We start from the raw sequence: 12,847 nt of genomic DNA on the forward strand, positions 1-12,847 counted from the left end.
CTGAACAATTTTAGCTTCAATCGTGGATCTTTATATTGAACAATTTTAGCTTCAATCATGGATCTTTATATTGAACAATTTTAACTTCAATCCTAGGTCTTTATTTAGTCCAATTTTAGCTTCAATCGTGGATCTTTATATTCAACAATTTTAGCTTCAATCATGGATCTTTATATTGAACAATTTTAGCTTCAATCCTGGATCTTTATATTGAATAATTTTAGCTTCAATTGTGGATCTTTATATTGAACAATTTTAGCTTCAATCGTGGATCTTTATATTGAACAATTTTAGCTTCAATCGTAGATCTTAATATTGAACAATTTTAGCTTCAATTGTGGATCTTTATACTGAACAATTTTAGCTTCAATCGTGGATCTTTATATTGAACAATTTTAGCTTCAATCGTGGATCTTTATATTGAACAATTTTAGCTTCAATCGTAGATCTTAATATTGAACAATTTTAGCTTCAATTGTGGATCTTTGTATTGAACAATTTTAGCTTCAATCGTGTATCTTTATATTGAACAATTTTATCTTCAATCATGGATCTTTATATTCAACAATTTTAGCTTCAATCGTGGATCTTTATATTAAACAATTTTAGCTTCAATCCTGGATCTTTAAATTGAAAAATTTTAGCTTCAATCGTGGATCTTTATATTGAACAATTTTAGTTTCATTCGTGGATCTTCATATTGAACAATTTTAGCTTCAATCGTGGATCTTTATATTGAACAATTTTAGATTCAATCGTGGATCTTTATATTGAACAATTTTAACTTCAATCGTGGATCTTTATATTGAACAATTTTAGATTCAATCGTGGATCTTTATATTGAAAAATTTTAGCTTAAATCGTGGGTATTTATATTGAACAATTTTAACTTCAATCCTAGGTCTTTATTTAGTTCAATTTTAGCTTGAATCATGGGTCTTTATATTGAACAATTTAGCTTCAATCGTGGATCTTTATATTGAACAATTTAGCTTCAATCGTGGATCTTTATATTGATTAATTTTAGCTTCAATCGTGGATCTTTATATTGAACAATTTTATCTTCAATCGTGGATCTTTATATTGAACAATTTTAGCTTCAATCGTGAATCTTTATATTGAACAATTTTAGCTTCAATAGTGGATGTTTATATTAAACAATTTTAGCTTCAATCGTGGATCTTTATATTGAACAATTTTAGCTTCAATCGTGGTTCTTTATATTGAACAATTTTAGCTTCAATCATGGTTCTTTATATTGAACAATTTTAGCTTCAATTGAAGTGTTTTCTGAAGCCCAGTTTAGGCTAGTATTTCTATTTTTAGTACAATTAAAACACCCTTTTACTTCATTATATTCAGGTATTTCTTTATTAAAACTTATTGAAAAATACCCCCAAATACTTTTAATTCCACCGCGGCTGATAGGGCGGCTGCTGTGGCACCTCAAAGCCTCTATTCCCATAACGTTCTCTATTAGCTGGCATCTCATCCTGATTCTGCTTAATGCCAACGTACGAGCAATACTCCAAGCATTTCTCCATACTCCTAAATTTATTCCTATTCTGGTCACAATTATCCGCAGTAAAGAGTTTACATTCACCATCATCGGCATCATAAAACCAATAGTTTTTCACTACCAATTGTTTTGTGTTGCAAGGGTCCGGATTGCCCACTGGCTTAAATAAACAGTATTTATCATTTTTCTCCTCAATGGTTACGAAATGGTAAGAATCACTTGGCTTGGGGGTGGTATGGCGTGAATTTGTGAAGCCGCGACGATTATTGAAAGTGTCTACATCCTTATTGCTGTCCATATTGTTGGCATCTAAGCCATATTGTTGTGTGGGTCTTAGGGAAGATTTTCTATTATTCGTTAGACGTCTATTATCCGTAAAAGGGGTTTCTGATTCCCCAAATATATTAGAGTTTTCAATTTGCTGTTCCTCATAGGGTCTGCTCTTTTTGCCGCCCACTAATTTTTCATTGCCATAAATATTGTTGACATTGACAAACTCCTCCCGATCATTTCTATTGGGTGGCAAGACTTGAGATCTGAAATCGGAATTATCATTATTAAAATTCATATTGTTAAATGATGGTGCTGCATAGTTTGGTTGTTCCTCTTCAATTTCGGTGACTTTCCAGGCGGGTTGTTGTTTACCAAAGGCTTTCCTGTCAAACTTTGTAGATGGAAAACGATTTAGCTCCGGTTCTTGTTGCTCGAAATTTGTATTAAACATATTTTGGTTATTGTTATCATAGGCAGAGGTATAAATACTGCCGTCACAATTCTCACCAGTGCAACTACGACTTTGATGCAGATCAACTGATACACCTGACTAAATTTTAAAGTTTTTCTTAATTTCTTAATTGTCTAATTATCTATTCACACTTACCTGACATTTCTCCTTGGCATAAGGATTGCTGAAATCTCTGGTTCTAGATTGAAATCCTTTGCCGCATTTCTTAGAACATTCCGACCATGCAGACCAAGTTGTAAGTTCACATTCAGCCCCCGGTAAGTCGGGTTGTTGCAACCCACATAAAGTGCCGATGCAATTTTGATTTTGTCTCAAAACTACTTTGCAATTAAAACTTTCCGCTACCTTCACGTCTTTATAGGAACGAGTACGATATTGTGTGCCTGCACCACATTTGGCACTGCATTCGTTCCAGCTAGACCAGGGATGGGTAGAACACTCCAACGGACCACTTTCCTCTAGGATATAGAAATTAATTTAAAACATTTCCATTTCTTTTATATGCGTATAACCTACCAAAATCACATTCTCTTTCATAGGTTCTTTTCCTATTGACATGCAGAGTGGCCAAAGGTTTCATGGGTGCTCCCGTTTCATCAAAGAAGGGCGAACGATAATCACTGGGAAAGGTAGAAGTTATACGTCGTATAACATCGGGAGGATGTTGAGTTTGATCGGGAGACTTTGTTAATATAAAAAGCAGGAAAGTATTTTATAGTTTGTATTCCTTTTAATATATAAATAATTTACCATATATGAAGGCCCAGCATCTGTGCCTATATCCCAGGGATATAGATTTAGTACTTTCTTCTCTATCCAGGTACAGTTTGTTAAACATAGCTCTAAGCCGGATACTCCTAATATCCAATCAGGTGAAGGGTCGATTTTCGATACCAATGATATGACATGATGATTTGGTCCTACTCTTACGGTGGCCAAAGTTCTGCCCACAGCATTGGGTCGATATATAATGCCAGGAGCCTTGATTATGGTGCGTATGTTGCCGGTCTAAAAGAAGAAGAAAGGAAAGAGTTTTATAACATAAATAACTGGACAAGATAAAGACCTATGATTGAAGCTAAAATTGTTCAATATAAAAATCCACGATTCAAGTTAAAATTTTTCAATATAAAGATCCAATATTGAAGCTAAAATTGTTCAATATAAAAATCCACGATTCAAGTTAAAATTGTTCAATATAAAGATCCAAGATTGAAGCTAAAATTGTTCAATATAAAGATCCACGATTGAAGCTAATATTGTTCAATATAAAGATCCACGATTGAAGCTAAAATTGTTCAATATAAAGACCCACGATTGAGTTTAAAATTGTTGAATATAAAGATCCACGATTGAAGCTAAAATTGTTCAATATAAAGACCCACGATTGAGTTTAAAATTGTTGAATATAAATATCCAGGATTGAAGCTAAAATTGTTTAATATAAAGATCCATGATTAAAGCTAAAATTGTTCAATATAAATATCCAGGATTGAAGCTAAAATTGCTCAATATAAAGATCCATGATTGAAGCTAAAATTGTTCAATATAAAGATCCAGGATTGAAGCTAAAATTTTTCAATAAAGATCCATGATTGAAGCTAAAATTGTTGAATATAAAGATCCACGATTGAAGCTAAAATTGTTCAATATAAAGACCCACGATTGAGTTTAAAATTGTTGAATATAAAGATCCACGATTGAAGCTAAAATTGTTCAATATAAAGACCCACGATTGAGTTTAAAATTGTTGAATATAAATATCCAGGATTGAAGCTAAAATTGTTTAATATAAAGATCCATGATTAAAGCTAAAATTGTTCAATATAAATATCCAGGATTGAAGCTAAAATTGCTCAATATAAAGATCCATGATTGAAGCTAAAATTGTTCAATATAAAGATCCAGAATTGAAACTAAAATTTTTCAATATAAAGACCCAGGATTGATGCTAAAATTGTTTATTATAAAGATCCAAGATTGAAGCTAAAATTTATCAATATAAAGATCTAGGATTGAAGCTAAAATTTTTCAATATAAAGGTCCATGATTGAAGCTAAAATTGTTCAATATAAAGATCCAGGATTGAAGCTAAAATTGTTCAATATAAAGATCCAAGATTGAAGCTATAATTGTTCAATATAAAGATCTAGGATTGAAGGTAAAATTGTTCAATATAAAGATCCAGGATTGAAGCTAAAATTGTTCAATATAAAGGTCCATGATTGAAACTAAAATTGTTCAATATAAAGATCCTTGATTGAAGCTAAAATTGTTCAATATAAAGATCCACGATTGAAGCTAAAATTGTTCAATATAAAGTTCAACGATTGAAGCTAAAATTGTTCAATATAAAGACCCACGATTGAGTTTAAAATTGTTGAATATAAAGATCCACGATTGAAGCTAAAATTGTTCAATATAAAGACCCACGATTGAGTTTAAAATTGTTGAATATAAATATCCAGGATTGAAGCTAAAATTGCTCAATATAAAGATCCATGATTGAAGCTAAAATTGTTCAATATAAAGATCCAGGATTGAAGCTAAAATTTTTCAATAAAGATCCATGATTGAAGCTAAAATTGTTGAATATAAAGATCCACGATTGAAGCTAAAATTGTTCAATATAAAGACCCACGATTGAGTTTAAAATTGTTGAATATAAAGATCCACGATTGAAGCTAAAATTGTTCAATATAAAGACCCACGATTGAGTTTAAAATTGTTGAATATAAATATCCAGGATTGAAGCTAAAATTGTTTAATATAAAGATCCATGATTAAAGCTAAAATTGTTCAATATAAATATCCAGGATTGAAGCTAAAATTGCTCAATATAAAGATCCATGATTGAAGCTAAAATTGTTCAATATAAAGATCCAGAATTGAAACTAAAATTTTTCAATATAAAGACCCAGGATTGATGCTAAAATTGTTTATTATAAAGATCCAAGATTGAAGCTAAAATTTATCAATATAAAGATCTAGGATTGAAGCTAAAATTTTTCAATATAAAGGTCCATGATTGAAGCTAAAATTGTTCAATATAAAGATCCAGGATTGAAGCTAAAATTGTTCAATATAAAGATCCAAGATTGAAGCTATAATTGTTCAATATAAAGATCTAGGATTGAAGGTAAAATTGTTCAATATAAAGATCCAGGATTGAAGCTAAAATTGTTCAATATAAAGGTCCATGATTGAAACTAAAATTGTTCAATATAAAGATCCTTGATTGAAGCTAAAATTGTTCAATATAAAGATCCACGATTGAAGCTAAAATTGTTCAATATAAAGTTCAACGATTGAAGCTAAAATTGTTCAATATAAAGACCCACGATTGAGTTTAAAATTGTTGAATATAAAGATCCACGATTGAAGCTAAAATTGTTCAATATAAAGACCCACGATTGAGTTTAAAATTGTTGAATATAAATATCCAGGATTGAAGCTAAAATTGCTCAATATAAAGATCCATGATTGAAGCTAAAATTGTTCAATATAAAGATCCAGGATTGAAGCTAAAATTTTTCAATAAAGATCCATGATTGAAGCTAAAATTGTTGAATATAAAGATCCACGATTGAAGCTAAAATTGTTCAATATAAAGATCCACGATTGAAGCTAAAATTGTTCAATATAAAGATCCATGATTGAAGCTAACATTTTTCAATATAAAGATCCACGATTGAAGCTAAAATTGTTCAATATAAACATCCAGGATTGAAGCTAAAATTGTTCAATATAAAGATCCAGGATTGAAGCTAAAATTGTTCAATATAAAGTTCAACGATTGAAGCTAAAATTGTGCAATATAAAGATCCAGGATTGAAGCTAAAATTGTTCAATTTAAAGATCCAGGATTGAAGCTAAAATTGTTTAATATAGAGATCCAGGATTGAAGCTAAAATTGTTCAATTTAAAGATCCAGGTTTGAAGCTACAATTGTTTAATATAGAGATCCATGATTGAAGCTAAAATTGTTCAATATAAAGATCCAGGATTGAAGCTAAAATTGTTCAATATAAAGATCTAGGATTGAAGCTAAAATTGTTCAATATAAAGATCCACGATTGAAGCTAAAATTGTTCAATATAAAGATCAGCGATTGAAGCTAAAATTGTTTAATATAAAGTTCCAAGATTGAAGCTAAAATTGTGCAATATAAAGATCCAGGATTGAAGCTAAAATTGTTGAATATAAAGATCCACGATTGAAGCTAAAATTGTTCAATATAAAGACCCACGATTGAGTTTAAAATTGTTGAATATAAAGATCCACGATTGAAGCTAAAATTGTTCAATATAAAGACCCACGATTGAGTTTAAAATTGTTGAATATAAATATCCAGGATTGAAGCTAAAATTGTTTAATATAAAGATCCATGATTAAAGCTAAAATTGTTCAATATAAATATCCAGGATTGAAGCTAAAATTGCTCAATATAAAGATCCATGATTGAAGCTAAAATTGTTCAATATAAAGATCCAGAATTGAAACTAAAATTTTTCAATATAAAGACCCAGGATTGATGCTAAAATTGTTTATTATAAAGATCCAAGATTGAAGCTAAAATTTATCAATATAAAGATCTAGGATTGAAGCTAAAATTTTTCAATATAAAGGTCCATGATTGAAGCTAAAATTGTTCAATATAAAGATCCAGGATTGAAGCTAAAATTGTTCAATATAAAGATCCAAGATTGAAGCTATAATTGTTCAATATAAAGATCTAGGATTGAAGGTAAAATTGTTCAATATAAAGATCCAGGATTGAAGCTAAAATTGTTCAATATAAAGGTCCATGATTGAAACTAAAATTGTTCAATATAAAGATCCTTGATTGAAGCTAAAATTGTTCAATATAAAGATCCACGATTGAAGCTAAAATTGTTCAATATAAAGTTCAACGATTGAAGCTAAAATTGTTCAATATAAAGACCCACGATTGAGTTTAAAATTGTTGAATATAAAGATCCACGATTGAAGCTAAAATTGTTCAATATAAAGACCCACGATTGAGTTTAAAATTGTTGAATATAAATATCCAGGATTGAAGCTAAAATTGCTCAATATAAAGATCCATGATTGAAGCTAAAATTGTTCAATATAAAGATCCAGGATTGAAGCTAAAATTTTTCAATAAAGATCCATGATTGAAGCTAAAATTGTTGAATATAAAGATCCACGATTGAAGCTAAAATTGTTCAATATAAAGACCCACGATTGAGTTTAAAATTGTTGAATATAAAGATCCACGATTGAAGCTAAAATTGTTCAATATAAAGACCCACGATTGAGTTTAAAATTGTTGAATATAAATATCCAGGATTGAAGCTAAAATTGTTTAATATAAAGATCCATGATTAAAGCTAAAATTGTTCAATATAAATATCCAGGATTGAAGCTAAAATTGCTCAATATAAAGATCCATGATTGAAGCTAAAATTGTTCAATATAAAGATCCAGAATTGAAACTAAAATTTTTCAATATAAAGACCCAGGATTGATGCTAAAATTGTTTATTATAAAGATCCAAGATTGAAGCTAAAATTTATCAATATAAAGATCTAGGATTGAAGCTAAAATTTTTCAATATAAAGGTCCATGATTGAAGCTAAAATTGTTCAATATAAAGATCCAGGATTGAAGCTAAAATTGTTCAATATAAAGATCCAAGATTGAAGCTATAATTGTTCAATATAAAGATCTAGGATTGAAGGTAAAATTGTTCAATATAAAGATCCAGGATTGAAGCTAAAATTGTTCAATATAAAGGTCCATGATTGAAACTAAAATTGTTCAATATAAAGATCCTTGATTGAAGCTAAAATTGTTCAATATAAAGATCCACGATTGAAGCTAAAATTGTTCAATATAAAGTTCAACGATTGAAGCTAAAATTGTTCAATATAAAGACCCACGATTGAGTTTAAAATTGTTGAATATAAAGATCCACGATTGAAGCTAAAATTGTTCAATATAAAGACCCACGATTGAGTTTAAAATTGTTGAATATAAATATCCAGGATTGAAGCTAAAATTGCTCAATATAAAGATCCATGATTGAAGCTAAAATTGTTCAATATAAAGATCCAGGATTGAAGCTAAAATTTTTCAATAAAGATCCATGATTGAAGCTAAAATTGTTGAATATAAAGATCCACGATTGAAGCTAAAATTGTTCAATATAAAGATCCACGATTGAAGCTAAAATTGTTCAATATAAAGATCCATGATTGAAGCTAACATTTTTCAATATAAAGATCCACGATTGAAGCTAAAATTGTTCAATATAAACATCCAGGATTGAAGCTAAAATTGTTCAATATAAAGATCCAGGATTGAAGCTAAAATTGTTCAATATAAAGTTCAACGATTGAAGCTAAAATTGTGCAATATAAAGATCCAGGATTGAAGCTAAAATTGTTCAATTTAAAGATCCAGGATTGAAGCTAAAATTGTTTAATATAGAGATCCAGGATTGAAGCTAAAATTGTTCAATTTAAAGATCCAGGTTTGAAGCTACAATTGTTTAATATAGAGATCCATGATTGAAGCTAAAATTGTTCAATATAAAGATCCAGGATTGAAGCTAAAATTGTTCAATATAAAGATCTAGGATTGAAGCTAAAATTGTTCAATATAAAGATCCACGATTGAAGCTAAAATTGTTCAATATAAAGATCAGCGATTGAAGCTAAAATTGTTTAATATAAAGTTCCAAGATTGAAGCTAAAATTGTGCAATATAAAGATCCAGGATTGAAGCTAAAATTGTTCAATATAAAGATCCAGGATTGAAGCTAAAATTGTTCTCTATAATGATCCAAGATTGAAGCTAAAATTGTTCAATATAAAGATCCACGATTGAAGCTAAAATTGTTCAATATAAAGATCCATGATTGAAGCTAAAATTGTTGAATATAAAGATCCACGATTGAAGCTAAAATTGGACTAAATAAACCCTAGGATTGAAGTTAAAATTGTTCAATATAAAGATCCATGATTGAAGCTAAAATTGTTCAATATAAAGATCCACGATTGAAGCTAAAATTGTTCAATATAAAGATCCATGATTGAAGCTAAAATTGTTGAATATAAAGATCCACGATTGAAGCTAAAATTGGACTAAATAAAGACCTAGGATTGAAGTTAAAATTGTTCAATATAAAGATCCATGATTGAAGCTAACATTTTTCAATATAAAGATCCACGATTGAAGCTAAAATTGTTCAATATAAACATCCAGGATTGAAGCTAAAATTGTTCAATATAAAGATCCACGATTGAAGCTAAAATTTTTGAATATAAAGATCCACGATTGAAGCTAAAATTAAACTATAAGAAGACCTACAATTGAAGCTAAAATTGGACCACTATTTGATGTATCTTAAAATTAAAATATCTCTTACTTACCCTGGTATGTTCCTTGATCTCCTGCTCCAATGTCTTGGTAGCTCCATGTTCACCCAACTGTTGCAGACCCTGGCTGGCACGGCCACCATATTCCCAAAAACGAAACTCCGGACGATGGGAAGCCCCCACAACCTCACCCAATCTGGTGCGCCAAGCCTCCGAAGGAAAATTCTTAGCATGAGTATTACGCATCCATTTGCGTTCCAAAATAATCTATATAAACATAAGGACATTTGAATTTATAGAAGAAATATTCCTCTCTTTTCACTAATACCTCATATTTAGCCTCATCACAGGCACAGCAGGGATTAACAGGCGGCGTTTGACTATTGATCTCATCGATTTCTTCGGGACACAAGTGTTTTGTTAGAAAACCACCATCAATAAACCATACATTACGATGCTGTAAAATGGCCGCCTTGAACAGAACACAACCACTTTGTGAGTCAGAGGGAGCCATCCAAGCCACTTCGATACGAGTTTTGGCATTCGTATTACTGCTCTCTATCATATTCTCACACAAAGTGCTGAATTTTGTTTCGGCATTGTCGATGATATCAAAACGTCCCAGAACATAATCTTCATTATTAGGGCTGGTAGTTAGGACAGCAGCTGGAGATTCTGCTTCCATCAATAAAGTGAAACTAATGAATTTGCGGCCATTACTAGCGGAAAGAGAAACTGTTAAAGAGAATATAATGTAGTATTAATCAATTATTAAATTAAGACTGAAACCTACGATTGTATTGTTGACCCGGTATATAGGTTGAAGGATTGCCATCAATTAGTATTTGATAATTCTCATCTACCGGCGAATGATCTCCGGTAGCTCCTTGGGGTTTACGGTAACAAGCCCCCCAAGCCATTTCAAATACCCATAAGCTTAAAAATATTACAAATTTTAATTTTAAAGACATGTTTGTCTTGGAACGGAAGTATTTTTCTTAACGATCTTAACCGCTTCACTCTTAAACAAACACTGAATCTTAAACAATGACAGTTGTATCGATTTGAAAGCGAAACTATGTCACAGAGAAGATACATACAATTACATATTTTAAATTTCTTCTATTCAACCCATTCATTCATTAATTCATTTGCAATGTACAAATATTTCCCCCTAATTAAATTGTTTTGAGAATTGCCTGTGTTCTGGCATCAATTAATTGACTGTGTAGTATTTTATTTACTATAACGAAAGCTAGAAAGAGTTTTGATCGCAAGACACTGTGTGGGAAAGACGCAAATTGTTTAGATGGGCCAGCCAGCCAGTCAGCCAACCGGCATCTTTTTTTTTTTTTGTTTAAGTAATCTTAACTTGACAGCGTCATTGTATTGTTGTGGTTAAACAAATATTAAGTAATTCATTTATTCGTTGGTTTCATTCATTCACAAGAATAGTGAAAAGTTGCCACGCGCTTCAATTAATGCTGCGTCATGATCAGTTTATTGCTCTAAATTACTGGTGAGTGAGAGAGTGTGTGTGTCAAATAATTTTGTAGCTGTTGAAGATGTTCAGTGTATGCCTCTCTCTCTCCAGCTGAGGTTAATGACCTTTGGTCTTAGAACTATAAAAATAAATCGTTGGAATTTTCAATGGTTTTTGTAGAAAGATAATCTAGCTTGGAAAGAAATGACAGATATGTACCCTTCAAAATGACATACCGCCTTCAAAATATACGTTATCTGTTGTAAATCCCTTATTTTTAAGTCATACACCCAATATAACTTGAAGTTTAACCTTTTTTCTTTTATAATCCCTCACTTTTCCAAATACTTTTATTTGGAGAAGTGTTTTAATCTATAAAGTCTTTTCTTAAACTTAAGTCTCTCCAGCCCCATTTTCTTTAATCATTATCAAGGCCGCCATATTCCCAAAATCTAAAATTCAAACTATGCGAAGCTCCTACAAGCTAATCCAACATAGTGCGCTAAGCTTCCGCATGATAATTCTCAATTATACTTAAGAGGGCGGATCAGTAAGTCCCTGACTTTATGAATTTCCCGCCTCTTAACTGAAAGGGCAACACTGCTATTGTTAATTCAAATTTTGACTCCTGTCAAAATTTGAATTAAGTGACTGGAGGAGAAAATGCAAACAAAAGTAAATTTCGTGAGCTCATTGGTCCCCATCCATACTGTGAAACATTTGCTGCAAAACATTTCAGTTTGTTGATGAAAGGGGAAAGAGGAATGGAAAAGGGTACTCTGTTTCATGTATATGAAGTTTTTGTTGAGTATGTCATCCACATTTATTCGTTCATATTCGTTCTGAACAGAAATGTCAAAAACTGAAAAGCAAAAACTTCACCGTGTGGACACGAATGCATTTTCAAAAGAGAATTTAAAAATGTTTTGCAGCAAATGTTTCACAGTGTGGACCGGGACTTAAGCATTATTTATGAAATAAAGGATAAGCTTGATAAATACTATGGAAACACAAAATAATCTCGTTTTCTATTTGTCTCTTTCTGTATGATTGTTTTCATTGTTTTGTTTTTGATTATTCGTTTGTTTTGATTTCATTACTTTGTCTAGCATTTTCGCGATGTATATAGCGTTTTGCTTTAACACAACACTTATATTGTAGTACAAAATATTTGCTAGCCCTATCATCGGATTTTGAATTTTTGTAACGTCAAATTTGACACCTATTTGTGTATGGGAATTCTGCACCATCAATTTCATATAAAAGTAAGAGCTATATTCGGCTGAGCCGAATCTTATATACCCTTCACCATATTCTACTTTAAAAGACAAATTTTAAATATTTTTAATTAAACCAAATTTGAAAAATGTTTGTGACACAAAATATTGAATATTTTTTCCAATTTTTTTTTTTCATTTAAAAAAAAAATAATTTTTTTAATAAAAAAATTGTTAATCCCTTCACCAAATTAGTTTTAGGAAAATAAAATTTTAAAAATTTTTAAATTTTTTTTAAAATTTTGAAAAAAAAATTGTTTCGAACATTTTTTTTGTATGTCATACAAATGTATGACAAAAAAAATATTTTGGGAAAAAAAATTCTAGTTTAAAATAATTTTTCTCGATTTTGACCCATTCAAAATTTTGAAAATTTTTTTTTTATTTTTTTTCCAAATTTTTTTAATTCTGAACTAAAATTTAGGACAAACAAATTCGGGAAAAATATTTTTAGGT

At 30.3% G+C, this 12,847-nt stretch overlaps 1 protein-coding gene across 1 annotated transcript; it reads right to left on the reverse strand.

Annotated features, from left to right (window-relative positions):
* Positions 1–1,406: 1,406 nt before the first annotated feature.
* LOC135961116 (spondin-1) lies at positions 1,407–10,551 on the reverse strand. Its single transcript, XM_065512611.1, has 7 exons — positions 10,425–10,551; positions 9,960–10,366; positions 9,686–9,898; positions 3,015–3,272; positions 2,781–2,946; positions 2,394–2,722; positions 1,407–2,342 (listed from the first exon to the last, which is right to left on the reverse strand). The coding sequence occupies exons 1-7, from the start codon at positions 10,549–10,551 to the stop codon at positions 1,407–1,409; spliced, it is 2,436 nt and encodes an 811-aa protein (XP_065368683.1).
* Positions 10,552–12,847: the final 2,296 nt, after the last annotated feature.

This window comes from Calliphora vicina, chromosome 5 (assembly GCF_958450345.1).
Source record: "Calliphora vicina chromosome 5, idCalVici1.1, whole genome shotgun sequence".
In the NCBI taxonomy this organism is placed as follows: domain Eukaryota; kingdom Metazoa; phylum Arthropoda; class Insecta; order Diptera; family Calliphoridae; genus Calliphora; species Calliphora vicina.